At 43.4% G+C, this 23,296-nt stretch overlaps 1 protein-coding gene across 1 annotated transcript in view; it reads left to right on the top strand.

Annotated features, from left to right (window-relative positions):
- MISO1 (mitochondrial inner membrane subdomain organizer 1) overlaps positions 1–22,211 on the top strand; it is a 40,228-nt gene extending 18,017 nt beyond the window's left edge. Inside the window, exons 2-5 of the mRNA XM_083177898.1 lie at positions 7,892–7,951; positions 9,648–9,801; positions 12,360–12,520; positions 17,147–22,211. Of these exons, the coding sequence (XP_083034024.1) occupies positions 7,892–7,951; positions 9,648–9,801; positions 12,360–12,520; positions 17,147–17,419 (648 nt within the window). The 3' untranslated portion in view covers positions 17,420–22,211. The remainder of the gene's footprint in view (positions 1–7,891; positions 7,952–9,647; positions 9,802–12,359; positions 12,521–17,146) is intronic.
- Positions 22,212–23,296: the final 1,085 nt, after the last annotated feature.

The raw sequence follows: 23,296 nt of genomic DNA on the forward strand, positions 1-23,296 counted from the left end.
TAATTATTAAGGGAATGTATACTGTGGCAATAATATCCGTAGGATAGAAGTAGGGAGAATTTAGGATAATAAAATGTACTTAAATAGAAGGAAACCACCACATATAGATCGTCTATACCGAAAGAAGAAATGAAGAAGAAGAGAGAGAGAAAAGAGAAAAAACATCTAAAATAATAATACAAATAAAAATTTATGCAGGAATATTGATGTTTTAATATGAATTATAGAGATATTATTATTTATTATTTATTAATTATTTATTATTTGTTGTTTATTATTATTATAATTATTTATTATATTATATTATTTTATTAATTTTTATTGAGTATGGTAATTTGCCTTAATAATGCTATTGGAATGGGAAAAAATTGCCAATTATTGATTACTATATGTAAAATATATTATATGTTACATGTTACATGTTTGATGTGAGGCTGATCTGATATGGGGCTTGAATTGATTGACATCCTGGACGAACATCTGAGCATATATGTGGGTGGAGCTATGGCAGAACAGCTATTCTAAAATGAGGCTTTGAAATATATATTACTAATAATGTAACACTTATCCCATAGTGCGAAAACGAGGCTTGGAATACGATAATAATAAAAAACGAGGCTTGGAAAATATATATATACAGAGTATGGCTGCGGAGATCAACATATAGTGAAATGGAGGCTTGGAGTGTCTATATGGCCGTCTAAACATCGCGGAATACCATCCATGAAAACGAGGCTTGGAATACATGTAAAAATGGCCGCGAGAGACCAATAGCCTACGATGCCCAAAACGAGGCTTGACACGCGAAAGAAAGATGGCCGCGGAAATGTATAAATATGAGCTACTCAAAACGAGGCTTGGCACACAAACCCGGAAGCGCGGTGGAAAGAAACCCCGCGAACGGGACTGCTATAAAAAGACTACCCATACAAGGTAACAGCACAACTGAGGAAGCCGCTGATATCGTTTTAGGCGGAGAAACGCGTTTTGTTGCTGTGCCAGAAACCCTGCACCTGCTTGTTTATCCACACCGAGAGACTGCTGAAAGAGAACTGCCGGAGAAACAGCTCTATATTAAACGGCGTATGCTGGACACTTGAGGAATCCCCTCCTATCCCCCTCACATCTGGGGAATACCTCCATTGAATCAGAGGTCGAACTGTCCATATAAGGAGGTTGGAGCTACCCTAAACAGCAGGCATTCTCATACCTCGGGACTGGTAACAATATGCTGCGGGTGTTTGTTCCTACAAAGGATGCTTGGTTGTTTTAAGCCTCATATGGGATATACAAATTAATAGCCTCTGTTGTCTTTATGTTGTAAGTCTGGTATTGTCTTGTCTTTTTTAAATTGAAGTGCACTTCGTTTTTTGATCTTTTGATATTGTAATCATACTATTACTAATTTTTAGAAAATAAAAAATATGGATTTTTCAATTAATTGACTCATTATTGTGCTAGAACACAACTGCGCCCCTTGGAAGCTCCTGTCAGTGCAAACTGCATGAGCTTTATTTCCCCTTTCTGTTCTGTTTGAGGTACACACCCTCTAACAAGGGGCTGCAAACGTGTATAGCAACAGGGGTTCTCAGATACATAATACCAGCGCTTCTATTTTAGCCTTAGGGCTAATTGTCGTTTTTAGATGTTAAAAATGTGGGCCTCTCTCTGGAAAACCATTGATCTGTTTATTTATTTGAATCTCCCTTCATTCTGTGTACATTATGGAAATGCTGTCTGGGTTCAGTAATAGTTTTGTTACTGTATAATAACAACACCGGTTCATTTTGGATTAACCTATGGTATACACTTCAGTGGCTGAGCATGTGGGTCTGATTTTAGGTCTTTTGTATGGCTACGAGTTATTAAGGGCCTTTTCAGCAGCTAGCAAATGCTTGGCACATAAATACGTATACCCCTTTCACACCAGAAAATGCAGGGACCCACCCAGGAATATGGCCCAGGGATCATGCTGGGCCATTCCTGGGTTGGCCCCTTTCACAACAGAAAGTCCCTGCAATTTCTGGTGTGGAAAGGAGGTGGAGAGGAGGCAGGCAGGAGGTGGAGAGTACTCACCCCGTGTTGCTGGTCCTTGGTGCAGGCCGGGGATCCATACAGGCAGCGGGCACGAATGACCGGTCAGGTGGCAGGCACAGATGACGCAGCTCAACAGCTGCAGTGAAGGCGCCAGAGAGCTGCGTCATCTACATACGCCACCGTTCCTGTCATCTGCGCCCGCCGCCTGTGTGGCTTCCCTTCTGACAGCACCGAGGGCCGGCAATCTGGGTGAGTACCCCTTTCACACAGGCCAGGACCCCAGGTTGAACTCGGAAACAACCCTGCTCCCTAGCAGGGTTCAAATCCTGGGAAATTTTCCCGGGAACCTTATACACCAGCGCTAGTTGCGGATTGTTGTTGGGCCCAACCCGGGAATTTAGACTGGTGTGAAAGGGGTATAGGCAACCTCCCTTTTAAACTGCGATGTAGATGGAGCTAAGGAATGAACAGGCTCTCCATTGTAAATATGTCCACATTCTGTAAGTTTGCAAGTAATGCTATTTTCTATAACACTTGGACTTTCTGTGATGTCTTTATAAACAGAAAATGTATGTTTTATCTATTGTGTAATAGTGTTTATGGGCAAAATATGCTATTTCAGAAAACCCCGTTGATCTCACAAGCAGGCATTGCTATAGTAGTGGGAGAAACTAACAATAGGGTAATGCTCACAGTATTCTGGGGTTATTCAGACCTGATCGCTAATAGGCGATTTTGCAGAACCCTTTGATCAGATAGCCACTGTCCAGACAGAGTGAAATCCCGAACTGTTATTGTAATGAGTGTAATGGGGTAACTTTGGGGAGGTGGGTAGAGAGATACAGACTGGTTGTGTTGACTACAATGGACACTGATCTGTGGGGGTACGTGTAGTATGTGTTATTAGATTGGGCAGATGTTATAGTCTAATAAATCCTTTGTTATGCTGTTTCTGCTTAGTACATTTTTTACGGATTGCATATTTCAATGTGATCTGGGCGGAATATTACCACCCAGAATCGCTTTGTAATTAGAGATCCTATTGCAGAGATGTATCCTCCTTCACACGCAGGGACGAAGGAGGACCCTGCAATGCGCTCAGCTGCGGGGGAGGTGGGGTCTGTGCATGCGTGGTCCCCCCCACCACACCCTGCTGAACCAACACAGTCCATAGGCCACAATGGGCTTCGGCCATCTCTGAATGGTGGTAGCCCAGGGACCCGTTGCGATGCTGCCCAATGTTGATACATTGGGCAGCATCACATTACCCTTAAGGTGCCCATACACGTTACAATTATTGTATCCAATATTGGATACAATATCGCATCTCATCGCATCTCGGTTTTGCGATAAGATGAGATGAGATGAGATCTAGTACAAAAAATATGTGCAGCACATACTTTTTGTACTAGATCTCATCTCATCTTATCGCAAAACCGAGATGCGATGAGATGCGATATTGTATCCAATATCGTATACAATAATTGTAACGTGTATGGGCACCTTTAGAAACCTATGGGGGATGCGGCCGGCGGTGCAGGAGGAATTGCAGCCGGGATCAGAGATTCTTGCTGCGGTCCCTCCTGATACATTCAGGCGATACTTATTATTTTGCAGCTAACCCCCCGAAAACATGTGTTTTCGGAGAATAAGCCGCAAATATTACACGATAAATGGACCCCATGTAGATCTATACCTCCAGAAAGTGTTTCAAAGTTTTAGTTAAAACATTGAGGGATCCAAAGTGGCCTACTAAAGACTGAGCGCTATGGTGTGCCAATCAACAAGAGCTAGACAGAGCAGCCACACTGACAATTGCAGAATGCGTGGTATGTATTGCTTCAGTTGCCATCACAGCCGTTTATTCTCTGCTGCACATGCACTTTCACTTTGTATTCCCGTGTGTGTGTGTGTGTGTGTGTGTGTTCGTTCTAGTTTGGCACACAATGCCATTATGTTTGTTTTCTAAACTGCTTTATTTTATTTACAGCAAACAATTACGTTAGAAGATGAGGGGATGGGAAATCTTGTCCCTTTCTTACCACCAGGCTTTCTTGCAGCACCTGACCCAGTTGCATTATCCTGACTTTTTTTTTTTTTTTACTAGAGCTATTTGACAATTTTGCACCACAGTTTGCAATTTTTACAAGTTTAGTAAAGTAAATTAGAATTTATTTTTCATTAATTTATTTATATTTTAAGTTTTTTCTTTCAGGACCATGTTTTACTAATTACAATCATACATACTGGCATTCTTTAGGGAAGAACAAAACTAAGTACACTTCACTTCCCCTTGATGCCAAAGTAATCCAGTACGGCAAAGTCCAATTTCCCTTTCCTCCAGCAGACATACCCTGGCAAGTGTCACAAAGTATCCTGTCACATTGCTTCTGTACTGGGTTACATTGCAGAGTTCCATTGATGTTTATCGCCATTAATGCTGGGGTGGATAGAAACAATCAGACATTGCAATAACAAGTGCCAAGGAGACATTGCAATTCTCTGAATACATGTCATTCTCTGTACAAAAAAAAAACAGTTATGTCAAAATATAAATAAAATATGATGAAAAAATGCATCCTCCTCCTTCCCAAAATTCCCTCGTACATCCAGCAAAAAAAAAAAAAATGTTTTCTGGTGCCATGGAATAACATGTGTGCACATATATTATATACTGTAGCACAACAGTTGAGGCCGTTAATCCCAAATGATCAATTGCCGTTGGTTATCCTTATGTAGGGTACACACCAGGACGACCCACTCACGATGCACATCGTGAGCGGGTCGTCAGTGTCTCGTCTGACCCGCTCACGGTGATGCGGGGGGGGGGGGGGCACGACCCGCTCACGATGTGCACCGTGAGCGGGTCTGATCCGATGGCGACCCGCACCCGGCTGTATGGTCGTCATTGAGATCCTACCTGCAGCAGGTAGGATCTCAATAACGACCAACCGACCCGCGGGACCGCGCATCGGATCGGTATCGGTCCACACCAGGTCAGAAAAGGGCCCAATCAGCACACAATCTGCATCCAATTGATCGGAATTGGATCTAGATTGTGGGGATCGGGCCCTAGTCGTCCTGGTGTGTACCCAGCATTACTCTTACCTTAAGAATTTTTGCCAATATGGCAAAATATCAGGGGGAAAGAAAATCATTTACAGGTAAATTAGTACTTTGTCTTGGGATTGTGGTGAGTTCTGAGAACGAGTTTACAATAGCAGATTTCAAACGTCTACATTTAGGAGGTTCCAAAAAGTAGGTCTTTAAATATACACTTTGTATAGAATCAAGTAATGGTCCTCATACATCAGCAATGTATGCCGGATCCTGCTGGGTCGTGGATCGGAAATATTAAACATGTATTAAAAAAATCTGAACATGAACTTTTTCAGTATGGATAGGGGAAGTGGACAGGGGTAATTTCCCCAATCCCCGAAGGCATCACTGATTAGGGTATGGATCATTTGTTCGACCCAAGAAAGGTTGACACTCGTTAGGTCGACAGGCAGAAGGTCGATAGGGTCCTTAGGTCGACCTAAGGACCCTATCGAACTTTAGTCTGTCGGCCTTCCAGTGCCGACTTTTCTTGTGCCGACCTAAATACCTCATCCCCATTGATTAGTGGTGCTGACGGGTTGGGGGATCGGGCATCGCAGCCTGTGATATATGGAGGCCATATCTTTGCACCTGGGCAAACTATGTTATCTACAGGTAGCTCATAAAAATGTGCATAAAGATTTGAGATGGCTGTGTCCAAACCTAGATATTGTCAGTGTATTAATAAACCATTTAGAATTTGATGGCAGATAAGGCCCACATGGCCAATCAAGTCTGCCCCCACCCCCCTTTTTTTATCCTTTAGGTAACCTTAACCCTGTTTGATCCATAGTTCTTTGTAAGGATATTCATATGCCTATCCAAAACATGTTTAAGTCACTGTACTGTCTTAAAACCCACAAAAGCAGGTCTGTTTTCCCGTCTGAGCTGCTTTCAGCTCGAAAGCCACCCAGTGTGTACTGGGCAGTGAGGAATGGTGAGCGCTGATGCGCACTCCTGCATCATCGCTGGCCCGGCTGCTCATCTGCTAGTATTACCAGCAGATGAGCTGCGGATTGTACAACTTTCCATAGTGTCCCGCTATGGAAAGTCGTTTACCCCAGGGAAAATCGCTAAAACGAGCAAAAAACGCTCAGCGATTTTCCCCATCATCGGTCTGCATACACCATGGGCAAAAATGCCTAATAAAACTGTGCAGCATTTGTGGGCCTCATGCAATACTAGTCTGTATTTACCCAGTATGCAAAAGTAAAAATGTATGTGTGCGCAATGCATTGTAACAGGGTCTGTGCAGGTGCATAGTTATTTCCTAGATTTTGTGTTCCTCCCAAGTAGATTCAGACTCCTAATGATCCATGCTCCTGTACTGTATGTCTGGAATAATACACCCAGTGCTTGTGTGTAGCCTTTGGAATCCTGTGTTTATGCTCTGAGGAAGTAATCTTAGCTCTGGGTTACACCAGTAAAGATAAAAACAAATATCCCTGATTTAGGGCAGTAGGATAGGTGTTCCCATAGGGAAGAAGTGTACAGTGGTAGTTGTTACTGAACTTATAACCGTACCGGACTGTTCTTCGCATGTAGTCATGAAACATATTGTAACTGGATAAATTATTGGTACAGGTTCAGTATCCCTTATCCAAAATGCTCGGGATCAGGAGAATTTTGGATAACGGATTATTCCGTGTTTCGGAATATTTTAATATTTCAATGAAGTATCTTGAGGTATCTTGCATTTATATTGTACATATACATCAAACACATGAAATAAACACAAATATATTTTATTTGTGCATAAAACAAGGTTTCAAAACATGAAACAAAGTTTGTGTACAATCTCAGGCACTGAATTTAAATGCCAAGCAATCATTGTCTTGCACATATATAGTGCCAGTTACATATCATTCCCTCAGTAGTGCTGTTCCAGATGTCCCCAGTAAGTTTTTAGCAAAAAAAAAAAATTTTGTTCACCTTCTGGAATGTATGGTTTTCGGAATTATTCGGATACGGGATACTCAACCTGTATTAATAATTTTTTTTTTAAACTTTCTTTTTACAGTGGCATACAATACAGCATGGGTCTTCCAACTGTGGCCCTCCAGATGTTGTGAAACTACAAATCCCAGCATGCCTTGCCACAGTTTTAACACTCCCTTATAGCAAAACTGTGGCAAGGCATGCTGGGATTTGTAGTTTCACAACATCTGGAGGGCCACAGTTTGAAGACCCATGCAATACAGTGTGAAAAATCTGATATCTGAACAGTGCTATTACATACAGTCTGATGTAAATAGATTATATGATATGATCGTACCTCCCAACAGTCCCGATTACCGAGGGAATGTCCCGGTTTTCGGGGACATTCCCACGTCCCTCCCGCGGCCTGCAGTGTCCCACGGCGAGGGGGCTGTTGGGAGTCTTCCTGTCGGCTGCTGAGCAGCGGGGAATAAATGCTGTGCGCATGCGCACAGCGTCTATTCCCGCAGCCAGGGGGCTGGGGGCATGACTAGAGGCTCACAGAGCCTCTGGGTCATGCCCCCATAGCATCAAAATGGGGCGTGGCCTCGCGGGAGAGCCACAAGTATAGGCCACGCCCCTTTAATTGGACCACGCTCCCCAAAATTTGTGGCGCGCATCCATCTATCCCTCCTCCGGGGCGGTATATATGATGCACATAAAATAAATAAACTATCTTATCTACCACTGTCGGGTATTAATTATTTTATTAGTCTTATAATACTGAGATGCATTTTACTTGCCAGTCTAATTTCATATATTTTTTATTGTTTTCCAGAATATCAGTACAGGGTTGGCAATAACTGGAGTTATTTTGTGTGCAAGAAGCATAAAGCTGGTAAGATTGCCACATGTTTGTATTATACAGAGGTAGATGTAAATGTTGTAAATTATACTCAATGAACGTTTTTTTATGTCCCATATGTTATGTGGTTTGTTAAATGGAATTGTAGTACTGCTTATAACAGTTTAGAGAAAATGGCCACTATATACTCACTTGGCTTCTGGGGAAAAAAACAACCTTCACTAGCAGGAAAGTTACATATTTGTTTTGCATAAAACAAAAAAAATAAGAATATATAAATATTAAACCATTCAACTACAAAATACCCACAAGAGTAGGAATGTAAAATCACTGCCTTCCTATAGGCAATAAAATAAATGTAAGCAAACATAACAAGAGCTGGACGGAATGTTGCCTCATGTGCACAGCATCTATTCCCGTACTAGAGAGGCTGGGGGCTGATCAGCAGCTTACATAGTTGCTGGTCAGTCCCCTCAGCGGCGATAATGGGGGCGTCACAGAGTGATGCAATTTACAGGTCACGTCCCCTCGCGACTAAGCCACGCCCCCTAATTTTAGCCACATGCAGGAGCCCCTCTTCGTCTGTCTAGAAAGTTGGGAGGTATGCTTATTTTAATATTGCTGATGTTACTAAATTGTGGATTTGTCCCCCACACATACTTATATCAAGTTTGGTCTGGTCTTATAGAAACTAATGCAAATCCTGAGGTATATTTCTTTCTGTGCATGAGTCAGGATTCATCCTGTAAGTGCAGGCGGTCGTTAGGTTGGCACAATTAAGGTCAACACTCCTTAGGTTGACAGGCAGAAGGTCGACAGGATCCTAAGGTCAACAATGCAGAAGGTCGACATAGGATTCCCCCCCCCCCCCTCCCCACTGTGGTCTGTGGTTCCAGAACAGGCGGTAGTTCATGCCCTACCATCCGCTAGGTTATGGAGGGAGAATAGAATAATGTGCCGAGCGTAGCGATGCACCATGTCTGAAGCATAGCGAGCAATGCGAGGGGCTGCCGTACACTTAGACAGTGTCCAGAATTAGACGTCTAGATCTAGATGCCTAAAAAAATGTGTCGACCCAGTGTTGACCTAAGGAGTGTCAGCCTTTCTTGGGTCGACTGAATGATCCATACCCACAGGTGGACATGCTCTGCATCACACAGAGAATGGTATGTTAGAAACAGATCAAGGCAGTTTATCAATCACAGTGTATGTTCATACAGGTAGGTCATTATGTATAGGTTCTATGAGCAGATGCACCCAAATCCATATTTAGGATATAGCAATGTTATTGTGTTTTTTTTATATTAAATCAATAATAATAATACTATAAAAAAAAACACCTCATCTAATGCTGTGTACACACGGTACAATCCAGAATGAGATTTTGACTATATAGTCAAAATCACATGCAGATCGCAAGCAGATCGTATGCAGATCGCACAGGTTTTTTACCTTGCGATCCCGATGCGCGCTCCTGTGACAGCACAAATCGAAACCCAGATAGACAGGGCAGCAATGACTATATAGTGCAAATCTAATGCAGATTGTATGAATTGTATGTAGATAGTACAGAGTTAGCAAAGATTGTATAGCAGTCGAATAGCAAGAGAATCTCACTGTGTGTACACACCATTACAGTTGAGTATTGTAACATAACTGCTTTACTACCATGAACATGCCACAGACGTTATATTTATCAAATTTTATTTTGTTTACTATTTTGGCAAAGTTGACAAAATTTACTAATGTAAAAGACATCCCAGATAAATTCATACAGAAGAATTTAAAGCTTCGTGGCAAAATAGCCCGTGTGACGGAACTTGGAATTGAAGTTGATCACATTCCTATTAGTCTTCCTCTGTTGGCGCCTTTTCAGAAGAGGTGTAAGTAATCTACATTTTAAATTAGAAACAAGATTCATCACTTTCCCATCCTCCCTGACTCCAGGCTAACATTGCCGTGTTACCAGATCATAAAGCCCACCAAGGACCTTTGCAATCTGGTGGACTATTATGCAATAGAGAACGGGGGGGGGATCAATTTTGTTGATCCAATTTTATTTAAATATATGTATTGCACCACTGCGGCACAGAGTTTGAGTTTTTGGAAAAAGGAGGGGAGGAGTATCAGCGGGTCAATAGTGCCCAGTCCCCAAGCCGCGTAGTGTACAGGCTCGCAAGATGATGATGTCATCATCATCCGAGTCCAGAGCAGAGGTAGCTCCTCAGCATGCTCCTGAACAGGCGGATATTGGGGTAAGCCACGCGGACACCCGCCTCCTATATCTCTGCAGTGGTGAACAGGCAGACAGGCATACAACGTTTTACCCCCACTTCATTTAACTGCTCTGCACCGCAGTGGGGGGAGCAACGCCATATATGTGAACGACAAGGCAGCTGCCCCCATCTCATCTTTCTCTATGATGCTTCTGTCCTTATGTCCCTGCTGCCTTTGTGTCTTTCTATGTTCCTGCTGCCTTTCTTTTTGTCTACGCAACCTCTGTCCCTATGTCCCCGCTACCTCTGTCCCTATGTCCCCGCTAACTCTGTCCCTATGTCCCCGCTACCTCTGTCCCTATGTCCCCGCTACCTCTGTCCCTATGTCCCCGCTACCTCTGTCCCTATGTCCCCGCTACCTCTGTCCCTATGTTCCCACGGCCTCTGTCCCTATGTCCCCACTAACTCTGTCCCTATGTTCCCACGGCCTCTGTCCCTATGTCCCCGCTAACTCTGTCCCTATGTTCCCACGGCCTCTGTCCCTATGTCCCCGCTAACTCTGTCCCTATGTCCCCACGGCCTCTGTCCCTATGTCCTCGCGGCTTCTGTCTATATGTCTATGTTCCTGCTGCTTTTCTCTATGTCCCCACTGCCTCTCCGTCTAAACACACTAATGCTGTGTACACACGGGGGCGATAGGGGCTATAATCGCTGGGAATATGGTCGCAGGCGACCATATTGCCAGTGATTGGAGTGCGCACCAGCGATAAATCGCCGGTTGCGCGCTCCCGTTTTCTGCCCCATTGTAATCGCTGGTCGCAGGAGCTTGCTGATTACCTTTGCGGCTCCCCCAGCAGAGGTTCCTTTTCATCAGCGACCATCTCTGGTCGCTGATGCAAAGGAGACACTGGGCAATATATTGCTCCGGAATATATTGCTAGCAATATATTCCTGGGCAATATATCTCCCCCCGTGTGTACGGGGCTTAAGGCTGAGTTAGAGGGCCCCATTACAAATTTTGCTATGGGGCCCACAAAACTCTAGTTACTCCTCTGCCTTTATGTCTATCCAGTAGTACCAAGTTTTGCTTTTTTCACTGTTGTTTCCAACTGTTTTTATGTCTCACTTTTCCCAACAGAAAAGTTCTGCAATATATAAGAAACTGATACTAAATAAATATTATATACTGAGAATAGTGCATTACAGCAGATTATAGTGATTATTTAATTTTTTTATAAATTATAATGATTTCCCCAAAGAAATAGAGATACCAACCCTGGTTTATGTGATCACAGGTGTGATTGAGAAAGGGGGCCCTTGTATATGTGAATGCTGGACAGCCAAGCAGAGCGCTGGGAGGAAATCCATTTTTAATAACTTGCCATCTAATGGATCTTACATGAGCAGCGGCCATGTAAGCCAAAACTTACTTGGCGCTGAGATGGCCATGGGGAGCTCAGGGCCGCTGCTGATGTCAGAGATGACAATCCATCCCTGGCTTTGTTCCCAGGGGGACCTCGCGCATGCCCACAATGTACCATGCACATGTGCAGTCTTTGGATAATCAGCATAGCTGCGAATTCGCAGCCCTGCGTATGGGTTTGAATCGGGCCCCCTGGTACGATACTGATTTTGATGTGGAATTGTAATGCACACTAACTAACCATAAAGACAGATTACCTGGGCACCATTTTCCTGTGTCATGACCTGCGCGTCCTCTACACTAGCCTGGAACATGAACAATTACATAGTGTCCGTAAAAAGGCTCCATTATTGTAGACCGTATTTGAAACAAGAAGAAAATGGATTCCCCCCCCCCCCGCCCTCAAATATATAGTATATGACTATACACAAGCCCGTGCTCTCTGAAGTCCCCCAAAAAAGGAGTCACATGGGAAAGAAACACAGCAGTTAAGTTCAGGAAAGAGGGTAAAAAAACAATAACAAAACACAGCATATTAACATTAATTACAGTATCCAATAATCTGTTGTTATTCCAGATTCTACAACTTCGACTTTTAGTTTTCACCGCCTTCTAGTAGGTGAAATAAAAATAGGCCCCAATACCAGCCCAAAAACACATTCATTTACTGCTTTGCTTTCCTGAACATAGAATATTTGTGAAAAGTATTTTTCTTTTTTTCTTTTTGTCTCTTAATGACATTGAAAATACTGACAAACCAAACTATTAATTCTCCATAATAATAGTATTTTCTATTTCCCAGGGCATGGTCATGGTAGTCTGCTGGTTAGACTTGCAGGAGTGGAATTAAGTCAGAGTGGCAAGGTTTGGTTACAAAACCACCTGCAGCCATCTCAGATGTTGTGGTTTCAGCTGCTGAATAGGGAGGACTCCATCCTGGACTGCTTCATTTTTGTCAAAAAGGTAAAAGCCTCTGCTTGTAGCCACATGTATTTTTGATAAGTTATTTACTCACTGTAATGGTAAAATGACACACAAAGATATTCTTGCTGTCTATACAGGCTGTAAATTAAAAAGTAGGCCCATTATAATTAACTCATATTATTTTTTGTGTTAAACAAGTTGGAATGACTGTTTTACAGTACTATTTTTGCTATGAAAATAAAGTCCCTCAATACTCATGAAAAAAAAAATTCTGGAACTGGTTAGAAGAATAAAAATGATGCTAAGTAGTTGCCCCTTACTGTGTACTAGAGAGCAGCAATAAGCATTCTGAGTGGTGATGGATCGGTGAAGTAACCCTCCACGAGGGTGGTAGGTGGCGCTGTGACACGGGTTGCCTTAGCCAGCAGCTGCTTGGGTCCAGGATAGTCAGTCCTGGGATATAGAAAAAAAGAATAGCAGCACTTGCATATATTCATATACTCCTATAGAAATTAATTGGACTGATTTTACAACATACATTTTAATTAAAGAAAAAATACATACAGTGACCAATATAAAAACCAGTTAATATTGCATAAGAACACTATTAAAAACAATGGCTCACATGTTTTCTGATATCAGAATGGTGATGTCCGTTCCTATGCCCCAGAGTTATTTAAACACAGGTGCCAAGTCAGAGTGAATGGAATGGTTAATTACCGTCCACCGTAGTTTTAAGCTCAGAACGCTCAGTAAGATCGCTCAGCATACAGTGATGTGTTTGCGTTGTGTGCTGAACAATCTGTCGGGGCCAGTGATCTCTGGTGACACTGGTCCTGACCGATTAATATCCAGCATGCTGGATATTAATCACCAGGCTATAGCGATGCGTGGGGCCGGGCATCACTAGGGTCCCTAGACAAGGAGCAATGTAGGGGCATTTTCTTGGACAATGCCCCTACATCGCTTCGTGTGTAGGCCCCACTACAAAAAAAAAGAACTGCTGTTTTCTATATTATATGTAGCTGACATGAAAATAGGGTAAGTAAAACAAGACATTGGTTCCCCCAGAACACTGAATGGTATTAGTAACCAATCTTGAACACTACATGATAATAGAATTCAGAGATATTGGTTACATATACCTGCGCAGGTGTATGACATGCCCCCAAGCCGCGTCAAGGCTTCTCTGTATATTGGGGGTCCCTAGCGCTATATCTCGGTGCCGGGTGCGGTACCCCAAAAAACTAGCATAAGCTAGAAAGCCTAGTGCGGCACACCAGTGAAAAACTATTGTGTTAATAAATATTAGTGAGAAGCCGAAGCTATATAGAGAGAGAGAGAAGGAAAAAAAAATGAGATGTAATTAAAATATTAAAGAAATAGTGTTAGTGAGGAAAATAACAAAAAAGTGTTAATAGAATGTAAGTGCGTGTTGCTCTTCTCTCTCTCTCTCTATACATAGCTTTGGCTTCTTAAGTAAGTGAAGACAGAGAAATGATGTGAAGTTATGTGTGGACTGTATCTTTAGAGGGGATGGAACTGGGTAGTTGTAGAATTTGAGAAGCTTGCCTAAAGTACGTTTCCAGGGGACTGTAGAAGGTTTGAAGAATTGAGGAAAACCGTACCAAGGCCCTTATTCAAATCTGATTGCAGTACAAATTTGTTTGGAAAAAGGGCAAAACCATGTGCACTGCAGGTGGGGCAGATGTAACATATGCAGAGAGAGTTAAATTTGGGTGGGGTGTTTTGAAACTGAAATCTAAATTGCAGTGTAAAAATAATGCAGCCAGTATTTACCCTGCACAGAAACAAAATAACTCACGCAAATCTAACTCTCTCTGAATAAAGGCCCATGTGTGTATGATGGCAGAGTGGGTGCACTCTGAAAAAAAAACCTCTATCCGTGACTTGGGAGTACCCAGATCAAAGGGAGGCGCAGGGGACAAGTATCCCCTGGTTCCCAATATCACAAAAGGGCATCTGGTCAGAGCTACTCTAGCACCATCTCTGGTGATCTATACTCACAGCATTGGTGTGGCAGAGGCTGAAAATGAGCAGCATCTGTTTCCAAGCTGCTTGAGCGGTAGGGACTGATCTGGGGGACATCACACAGTGTAGAGGGGGTTGTACATGACTTGACTCATCTTCCTGGCACTTTAGGAGGTGGATACTCCCTGCAAGGCTTTGGGCCCTACGTCTGGCAAGGAGAAGTTGCAGGCCGCACACCTCTGCATTCACCTGGCTGCTTTCAGCTGTGCTTAGCTGACCACTGTCCACTGTAACCTAGCTTTGAGACTCTCCATATCCAGCCCAGCAAACCAGTCAGTTGGAGCAGCAATGTGTGCAATGTCATCATTAGAGACAGGATTATATGCAATATAAAAAGCTTTAAATATGCATGCAAATATGCATGAAAAATACTTAAAATATGCATGAAAAGTGTTAAAATATGCTACATTGAATAATGAAAAAAAAGTCATTTTTAACTTATTTATTTAAAAATCAGCATCCTATTAGTTGCAAATAAACCTCAAAAATAGGCCCACAGCACCTGCAGATGTTTAAGGCTGTACACAGGATTTTTTTTCCTCCAGGCTGCAACAGCAGACTGCAGCATCCTAGGCTCTTCTGTTATCAACTACACAGACCCTCATCTCCAGCGCAGATGGATCAAATGTCAGCATAGCATGTGAAAGCGGCGCAGTGGAAGGCTTTCTCCCTGCGCCGCATACTCACTGTGACCCGGAGTTTTCTCCGCACCGCGTGATGTTGCAATCCATTTCGCCCACCTCCTCTGCTGCAGAAGTCTCTCTCTTGGTGCAAAGTCCCAGGCCGGCGGCAGGCAAAGGTTCAGGAGCTTTGTGGCATAACCCGCCCCGACTGACTTTTATTAAAATAGATTGGCAGCCTAGAGCAATGTCCCCCACACTGCGCACATATTGGCTCGGCCTGCACACTCTACCACTACCTGGCCAGCAGGAGGGCAAATCAGTGCTGTGATTCGTGGGTGGAAAGGTGGTGGGTCCTAAAATATGCACCATCACTAGATTTTAGGTAAAATATGCAATAACAAGTGAGAATGCGCCAAATATGCAAATGCATATAATCCTGTCTCTAGTCATCAGGAAAGGAATAGTCTGCTCAGATGGTGCATGCATCTTGAAATCAGTAGTAGCCTCGGTGTGGCATACCACCCTGACAGTCGGGATCCCGACAGCCATTAGCCCAACGTCTTTATCCCGACTGCCCGGACTCAGACTTTACTCGCCACGCTGTGGGCACAGTGGCTCGCTGCGCTCCCCACCTATTCTATTCTCCCTCTATGAGGGTTGTGGACCCCCACGAGGGAGAATAGCTGGTGGCCGTCGGGACCCCGAGTGTCTGGGTTTTAACAGTCGTGATCCCGATGTCTAGCTAATGACTGTCGGGATCCTGACTGTCTGTCAGCCATCCGGCACCCAGTAGCCTAGCTCAGATGTAGACAAAGAATAGCAGCCAGATTCATAATAATAGTACCCCAAAGGCTTTCATGTGCTGATCAGAGAAGATACAGTATGTGAGATACGGGAAGATGTTAATGTTGGTGTACCTCTTGTGGGGGGAATATATAATCCATGGAAGTTATTACCCCAAATGACTGCTCCAGCCCTGCATTACGGCTTACTGTGCTGTCTAGGTTTTCTTTTTACCTCTGTATTACTGTATCAATGTTTTGTTGCGTGTAAAGAGTTCTGTTGGAGAAAGCGTGCTCTATACATGAAATTATTTTCATTATTATTATTATTGAGGTAAGGGAAGATATTTATGTTGGTGTAGTTTGGTTAATAAAAGCATTTTATATTGAATACAGTATAATGCAGGTAAGCAATGGAGGGACTGACTGAGCAGATCAGCAGATGATGAATGCTTAGCAAGGAAGATCAGCCTCGCAGCTGCAATCAAAATGGATTATAGTGGTGGTAGTCTTGTGGCACCATCTAGTGTAAGGGGATGCGGTCAATATGCGGTGGTCGCAATCCTGCCGGTCAAAATACCGACGCCAGAATCCCGACCGCCGCAATGCCATCATTTTGTTTCTCTATGGGTGTCCACGACACCCATAGAGGGAGAATAAATTAGTGTACCGGGCCTGCCGCGTGCGTAGCGAGCACGCAAGGGGGCGATCCACGACCCTCCCTTGTCAGCATTGCGGCGTTCGGAATTCCGGCATCGGTATTTTGACCACCGGGATTCCGACCGCGGGCATTTCATACCGGACCCAGTGTAAAATATGGGTGTATACTGGAGATTTGAACAATAGACATTTCAGAGGGTATCCGGTTTATAGCCACATTGTCTGTGATCGCTAAAGTAGTAATCTTTACTACTAAAAATAAATATTGTGTACCTCATTTGTATTCAGATACTATTTTACATAAGTGTTCTGCTTCTACACTACATTTCTATTGTGTATGTGTTGTGTTTTATTGTTTGCTCTTGAACGGCACAGTGTGCAATATTCCATACACTGGATTTATCAGAGTGTGCGGACCAAATCTTTTATACAGTATAAACCAAATATTAACCTATGTGATCATAAAGATGGTCAGCTTCATTTTATGGTACCCAGAATTCTATGTGACATCTTGTAGCATAATTGCATGTGTTTTGCTTACTCTACAGCGGTGGTTCTTCAATGAATGCCTAAATGTTCTGCTAGTACAAGAAGGACTTGGAAGGACAACTCCTATTCCCGGCATGCAACAAGACCCGAGGCATAACTGGCCAATTTACAGACAAATGTTGCAAGCAGAAGTCCGAGCACAGAAGGCAGGGAAAGGCCTTTGGAAACCGAGCAGCCAGCTTAACGTCTTCACAAATAAAATGCTCAGTAATGGTATTGTTCAGCACCTTATCCGTCCCTTCATAAATTGCTGGAAAAAATTAAAGTCATGAATGCTTATTTTTAGGGACTGCTGTATGGACATGTGTAAAAAGTTAACACAAGCACCTTGTTGATTGGACTGGTTCCTTCTAACATTACAGGCTCATTGTCGGTTTACACCCCAGAATGCTGGCTCACAGTCTGTCTGCCACAGGCATATACAGGGCATGTGAGAGCATTGGCGGGGGCCCAGGTATTTCTCTGGGGGCATGGCCTAATTACCAGAGGCGTGGCCATGCACCCTTAAAATAAAATGCAGACAGTACTTTTAAGGGCCTCCCTGGCGACACTGCACCTCAGCACACATCAGCGTGTGCTGGGTTAAAGAGAAGAGCTGCTGCAGCTCCTTGTTCCAGGTAATGGAGGGAGATCAGGGCCCCATGTAATTTGTGGACCCCCCCCCCTTTTCTTAGCCCTCCTTGGCATATGTGTAGGATAGATTAATTGGCAGCAGCACACATCTAGATCATTCCTCTTTAGCAGTACAGAAACCTTTATACAGGTGCATTCAGCAGAGGAAAATCTTGCGGGAACAACTCCATATGTTGTGTGATCATGGAAAATATATGTAGCTGATTTAAAAAAATATATATTTTTTTAACAAAAGTAGCCGGAGAACAGACCCTTTATATTTAGCAACATATATAAAGGAAAACACAGGGCACAAATAAAATAGTTAAAATAAGCCAGGAACAGAGCATTGTGTCCCTCCTGGGATGGGTCATATTGGAATGTATAATACTGTATATAGCAGAATACAAATACAATGGTCAATACACATGTATTGATGCTTCTAACATTGTGCCTGGGTTGCAATATAGAGGAGGGGTTGCAATATATGTGAAAAAAATATATAAAGACAACCTTAATACAAAGTATTGAAGAAAAAACGGAGGCCCTTTGGTTGACCATAGAACAGGGTTGCCGACCCTCCCGGAATTTGCGGGAGTCTCCCGAAAATCGGGTCCCCCCTCCCGGCCCCTGGAAGGGTGGGCAACCCTCCCGGAATCAGGGGGACCCCCAGTGAGCCCCCCCCCCCGGTCGTGGCATTTAAATGCCGCAATCCGCGGGTCTCAAGGAGGGGGCGGAGCTAAAATGGCACAATCGTGTAATTTTAGCCCCGTCCCCTCCATGGAGATCAGTTATTTAGTCTATTTGCCGTAATGGGGGCGGGGCTTAATGACGTCACCGTTAAGCCCCGAACTCGTAATGAAAGATTCCTCTCCAGGCTTCTCCCGGAGAGGATTATGTGCAAGTCGGCAACCCTGCCATAGAAACAGGGGAGAAGGCGATTCTTCGTATAGGGGTGATCTACAGACCACCAGGTCAGGAAGAGGAACTAGACAAGAGCCTATTGCAGGACATCAATAAAATGGCATTAAAAGGAGAGGTGATAATCATATGAGACTTTAATCTACCTGATGTAAACTGGGAGCTGCCTGTTGCAAGTTCCACCAGAAGTAGGGACATGCTGAATTCCTTGCAAGGAGCATCCCTCCAGCAATTGGTGAGGGAGCCCACTCGTAAGGACGCAATATTAGACTTAATACTTACAAATGGTGACAGAATATCTGACATAAATGTGGGTGAAAATCTGGGATCCAGTGACCATCAAGCAGTATGGTTCAAAATAAAGACAGAGACTGACTCATTGCACACAAAAACAAAGGTGTTAGATTTTAGGAAGACTGATTTTGTAGAGATGGGAAACTATGTAAGGGATTCTTTGGCAGAGTGGAAGAACTTGGGAGGAGTGCAGGATAAGTGGGAAAAATTAAAAAGTGCAATTCTAAAAGCAACAGAACTTTGTGTCAAAAGAGTTAGGAAAAACACAAGAAAAAGAAAGTAATTGTGGTTTGCAAAAGAAGTAGCAAGTATTGTGAAAGCAAAAAAGTTGGCCTTTAAGAAATTTAAGCAGACGCAGAAGAATGAGGACAAAGAGGTGTATCTTGTTAGACAGAAGGAGGCTAAGAAGGTAATCAGATGTGCAAAAGCACAGGCTAAAGAGAAAATGGCCCAGTCAGTGGGTAAAGGGGGGGAAACTTTTTTTAGGTATATAAGTGAAAGGAGAAAAACAAAAAGTGGAATAATTAGGCTGAAGACAGAGAGTGGAAGTTTTCTTGAGGGGGACAATGTAATAGCAGATAATATTAATAATTATTTCTGCTCAGTATTCACTGCTGAAAGAGAGGGGAAGGGGCCACAGTTAAGTTGCAAGTATAGTCAGAAAACTGAGGGAGAGACAAGTACATTTACAGAGGAGAAAGTCCTCACAGAACTCTCAAAACTGAAAGTGGATAAATCAATGGGGCCAGATGGGATACATCCAAGGAGCTTAAAGGAGAGCTGGTAAAAAGCTTAAAAGAGCTTAAAGGGGAGCTGGTAAAACCAATAACAGAATTATTCAACCAGTCACTAGCTACTAGAGTAATCCCAGAGGACTGGAAAACAGCGAATGTAGTCCCACTGCACAAAAGTGGAAGCAAGGAAGAGGTAAGCAACTATCGACCAGTGAGCCTTACATCAGTAGTAGGGAAATTGATGGAAACACTCTTAAAACAAAGAGTTGTAGACTATCTCAAAACCAGCAATTTACAGGATACAAAACAGCATGGGTTTACTGGGGGAAGATCATGTCAAACAAATCTTATTGACTTTTTTGACTGGGTGACTAAAGTCATAGATCAAGGTGGGGCTGTAGATGTAGCTTATCTAGACTTTAGTAAAGCTTTTGACACTGTCCCACATCGCAGACTGTTAAATAAACTTGAAAGCTTGGGATTGGATTCTAAGATAGTTGAATGGATAAGAGCGTGGTTGCAGGACAGAAAACAGAGAGTTGTAGTAAACAGAGTACAGTCAAAGGAGGGAAAGGTTACAAGTGGAGTACCCCAGGGATCTGTACTTGGACCGGTGCTTTTTAATATCTTTATTGGTGATATTGCAAATGGAATTGAGGGTAAAATGTGCCTTTTTGCAGATGACACAAAGGTATGCAACAGGGTAGACACACCAGGAGGGGTAAAACAAATGATTGAGGATCTAGGTAGATTAGAGAAATGGTCAAGAGAATGGCAACTACAGTTTAATGCAAAAAAATGCAAAATCATGCACTTGGGTCTCATAAATCCAAAGACTCAATATAGTATAAATGGCACTATAATGGAAACTATTTAGGAAGAGAGGGATCTAGGTGTCACTATTTCAGGGGACTTAAAAGCAGGTAGGCAATGTAACAAAGCAATGAAGAAGGCAAGTCAGATGCTTGGTTGCATAGGGAGAGGTATCAGCAGTAGAAAGAAAGAAGTAATAATGCCACTGTATAGGTCATTGGTACGACCTCACCTAGAGTATTGTGTTCAGTTCTGGAGGCCATATCTCCAGAAGGATATAAATACATTAGAGACTGTATAAAGAAGAGCAACTAAAATGGTGCATGGCCTACAAAACGTACCAGTAAAGACTAAAATATCTTAATATGTATACTTTAGAGCAGAGAAGGTAAAGGGGGGACATGATAGAAACTTTCAAATATATCAAGGGTTTTAACAAGGTACAGGTGGGAGACATACTTCACAGGAAGAGGAGCAACAGAACACGAGGACATGCACTGAAACTAGAGGGAGGAAGATTCAGGGGAAATGTGAGGAAGAATTGTTTCACAGAAAGAGTAGTAGATAAGTGGAATAGCCTACCATCAGAGGTGGTAGATGCAAATACAGTAGTACAATTTAAACATGCTTGGGATAAGCATATTGATATCCTTACAAAAAAATAAGGATCAAATATGGTTTTGAGGTAACATGTTTAAAAAAAGGGGCAGACTAGATGGGCCAAGTGGTTCTTATCTGCCGTCAAATTCTATGTTTCTATGTTTCTATTCAGTAGGCCACGCAAATTAACCAAAATCGCTATTGGCGATTTTCAAAATTCTGCGCATACAACACCCCTTATACTGCAGTCGCATTGCAAAAAAATGCAACCACAGTCTAAAGCTCCGTACACACGGAGCAATTAAGTCACTGAGCAATTGTGACAATATTGAGTGTCCCGTTTTTATCAGTGACCAGAGATCAGTTGTGGCTGATAAAAACGGAGTCACCGAAGGGCAAAGCTGATGGTCGCAGGAACATGCTCCTCCGACCACCAACCAGTGCTGGGCTGGTCACGGGAGCGCGCTCCTAGAGACCGCTGCCCCGTACAGATGGGGATATGGTCACTCAGCGACCATATCCCCAGTGATATTGGCTGTGCACGGGGCTTAAGGCCGGTGGGGGCGCAGTGCAAGGGGGGGCACACACATGACAGACCTGCGCCTGGCTTTGCACTTCAGCTGCACAGACAGGATTCTGTATTTTATCAACACACCCTGTACGTTACCTTGTAATTTGTTTTTTGTTTGCTATGTATGGTGCTGCAGACACTTTGTGGCGCCTTATAAATAAACAAACTACTACTAATGGTAACATGCAAGCACTTTACTGTATATTTTGTGATTTTATCATCTGGCAGGACCCGGCATGTGGGGCGGCCCCCTGTATGCTGCCAATAGCAGTTGTAGTGGTACTTGTTTAGTTTCATGGCGGCAGCTCTACGCTACGTTTTCAATGTAGCCTAAGTTATGTTGTCAGCATAGCCGCCATTGTGACACTACACTGGGAGCAGGTGGAGCAGTGTGGTGGGTGGCAGAGGGAGCAGGGTGGTGGGTGCTTTGTTCTATACTTACCGTTCTCCAATCAGCGATCCCCGTGGGCGACTCCCCGGCAGCAGCTTTCAGTCCCCCTCCTCCGGCAGTCACTCCCCGGCGCCAGCAATGTATGTAATTCAGCGTATTGCCGCTGGGGGAGCATCACATGGTTTCCCTGCTCCCCCAGCGGCACTAGGCTAATTGCATACATTTTCCGCTGCCAGTGCCGGAGGGGGACTGAACGCTGGCGCCGGGGAGTGACTGCCGGTGGAGTGGGACTGAACACTGCCCATCGGTGGACTTGATGGACGTGGTGGCCATGCGGGGGAGGGTAACAACACACACACATTTCCACCATAACAATTAATATCAATGTTCTTTTCCATCTTCATCAAAAGTTGATTGGTCTACGTTTGTTCCTATGTTGGTTGAACACTCTAAAATAACGAGTTCTTATCTTGTGCATGCCGTTTGAGCTATATCGCCAGTGAAAATGATTGCTATGGTGTGTCAGGGCTACAAATCACTGCTTGATAAATATGGAGGTTTGTATTCTGCACTAATGACAAATTAGAATGGTGATATTTCTGAAAATAGATTCAGAAAACTCATGTTATACCCCATTCTCACTGCCGCAAAAACCCGGGTTTTTGCCAGGGCAAGCAGTAATTTCCCGTGTCCTGTCTCAGTGTGAAAGGGTCTTTGTGAAATTCCCGGGTGTTATGCACGGGTTTTTTGCAGGGTTTTTCCTGGGTAATACACGGGTGTATGGCAGTGTGAACAAGCTCATTGGGGGATGTAATCATGTGATATGTGATAGCCAGCTAATAAAAGCAGCCAATTACAGCAATTTGTACAAATTTTCCAACACCCATTCAAATTCCACACACTGGGAAGGCAGACCATGGAAAGCAGTGTGAAAGGGGAAGACACGGGAAATTCCCGGGTCTGAGGTGCAGTATGATGGGGGTCTGTTGAGCTGAGAATCTCTGTGCCCAACAAAAATCCGGCAAGAAAACCCCGGGATTTTGCAGGGGCAGCAATGAGAATGCAGCATAACTGCCATATTAGATTTGCACTTTTGTACATTTTTCCCATAGGCCCAACGATTAAAATAAATAAATATTCAATCATGTCCATAATTGTGTGGAAGGTATACTGTACTTTCCTTGGCTGTTAGAGGGACAGAAAAAAAAATAAA

The sequence above is a fragment of the Crinia signifera genome, chromosome 3, assembly GCF_055691185.1.
Source record: "Crinia signifera chromosome 3, ASM5569118v1, whole genome shotgun sequence".
Taxonomy (NCBI): Eukaryota; Metazoa; Chordata; class Amphibia; order Anura; family Myobatrachidae; genus Crinia; species Crinia signifera.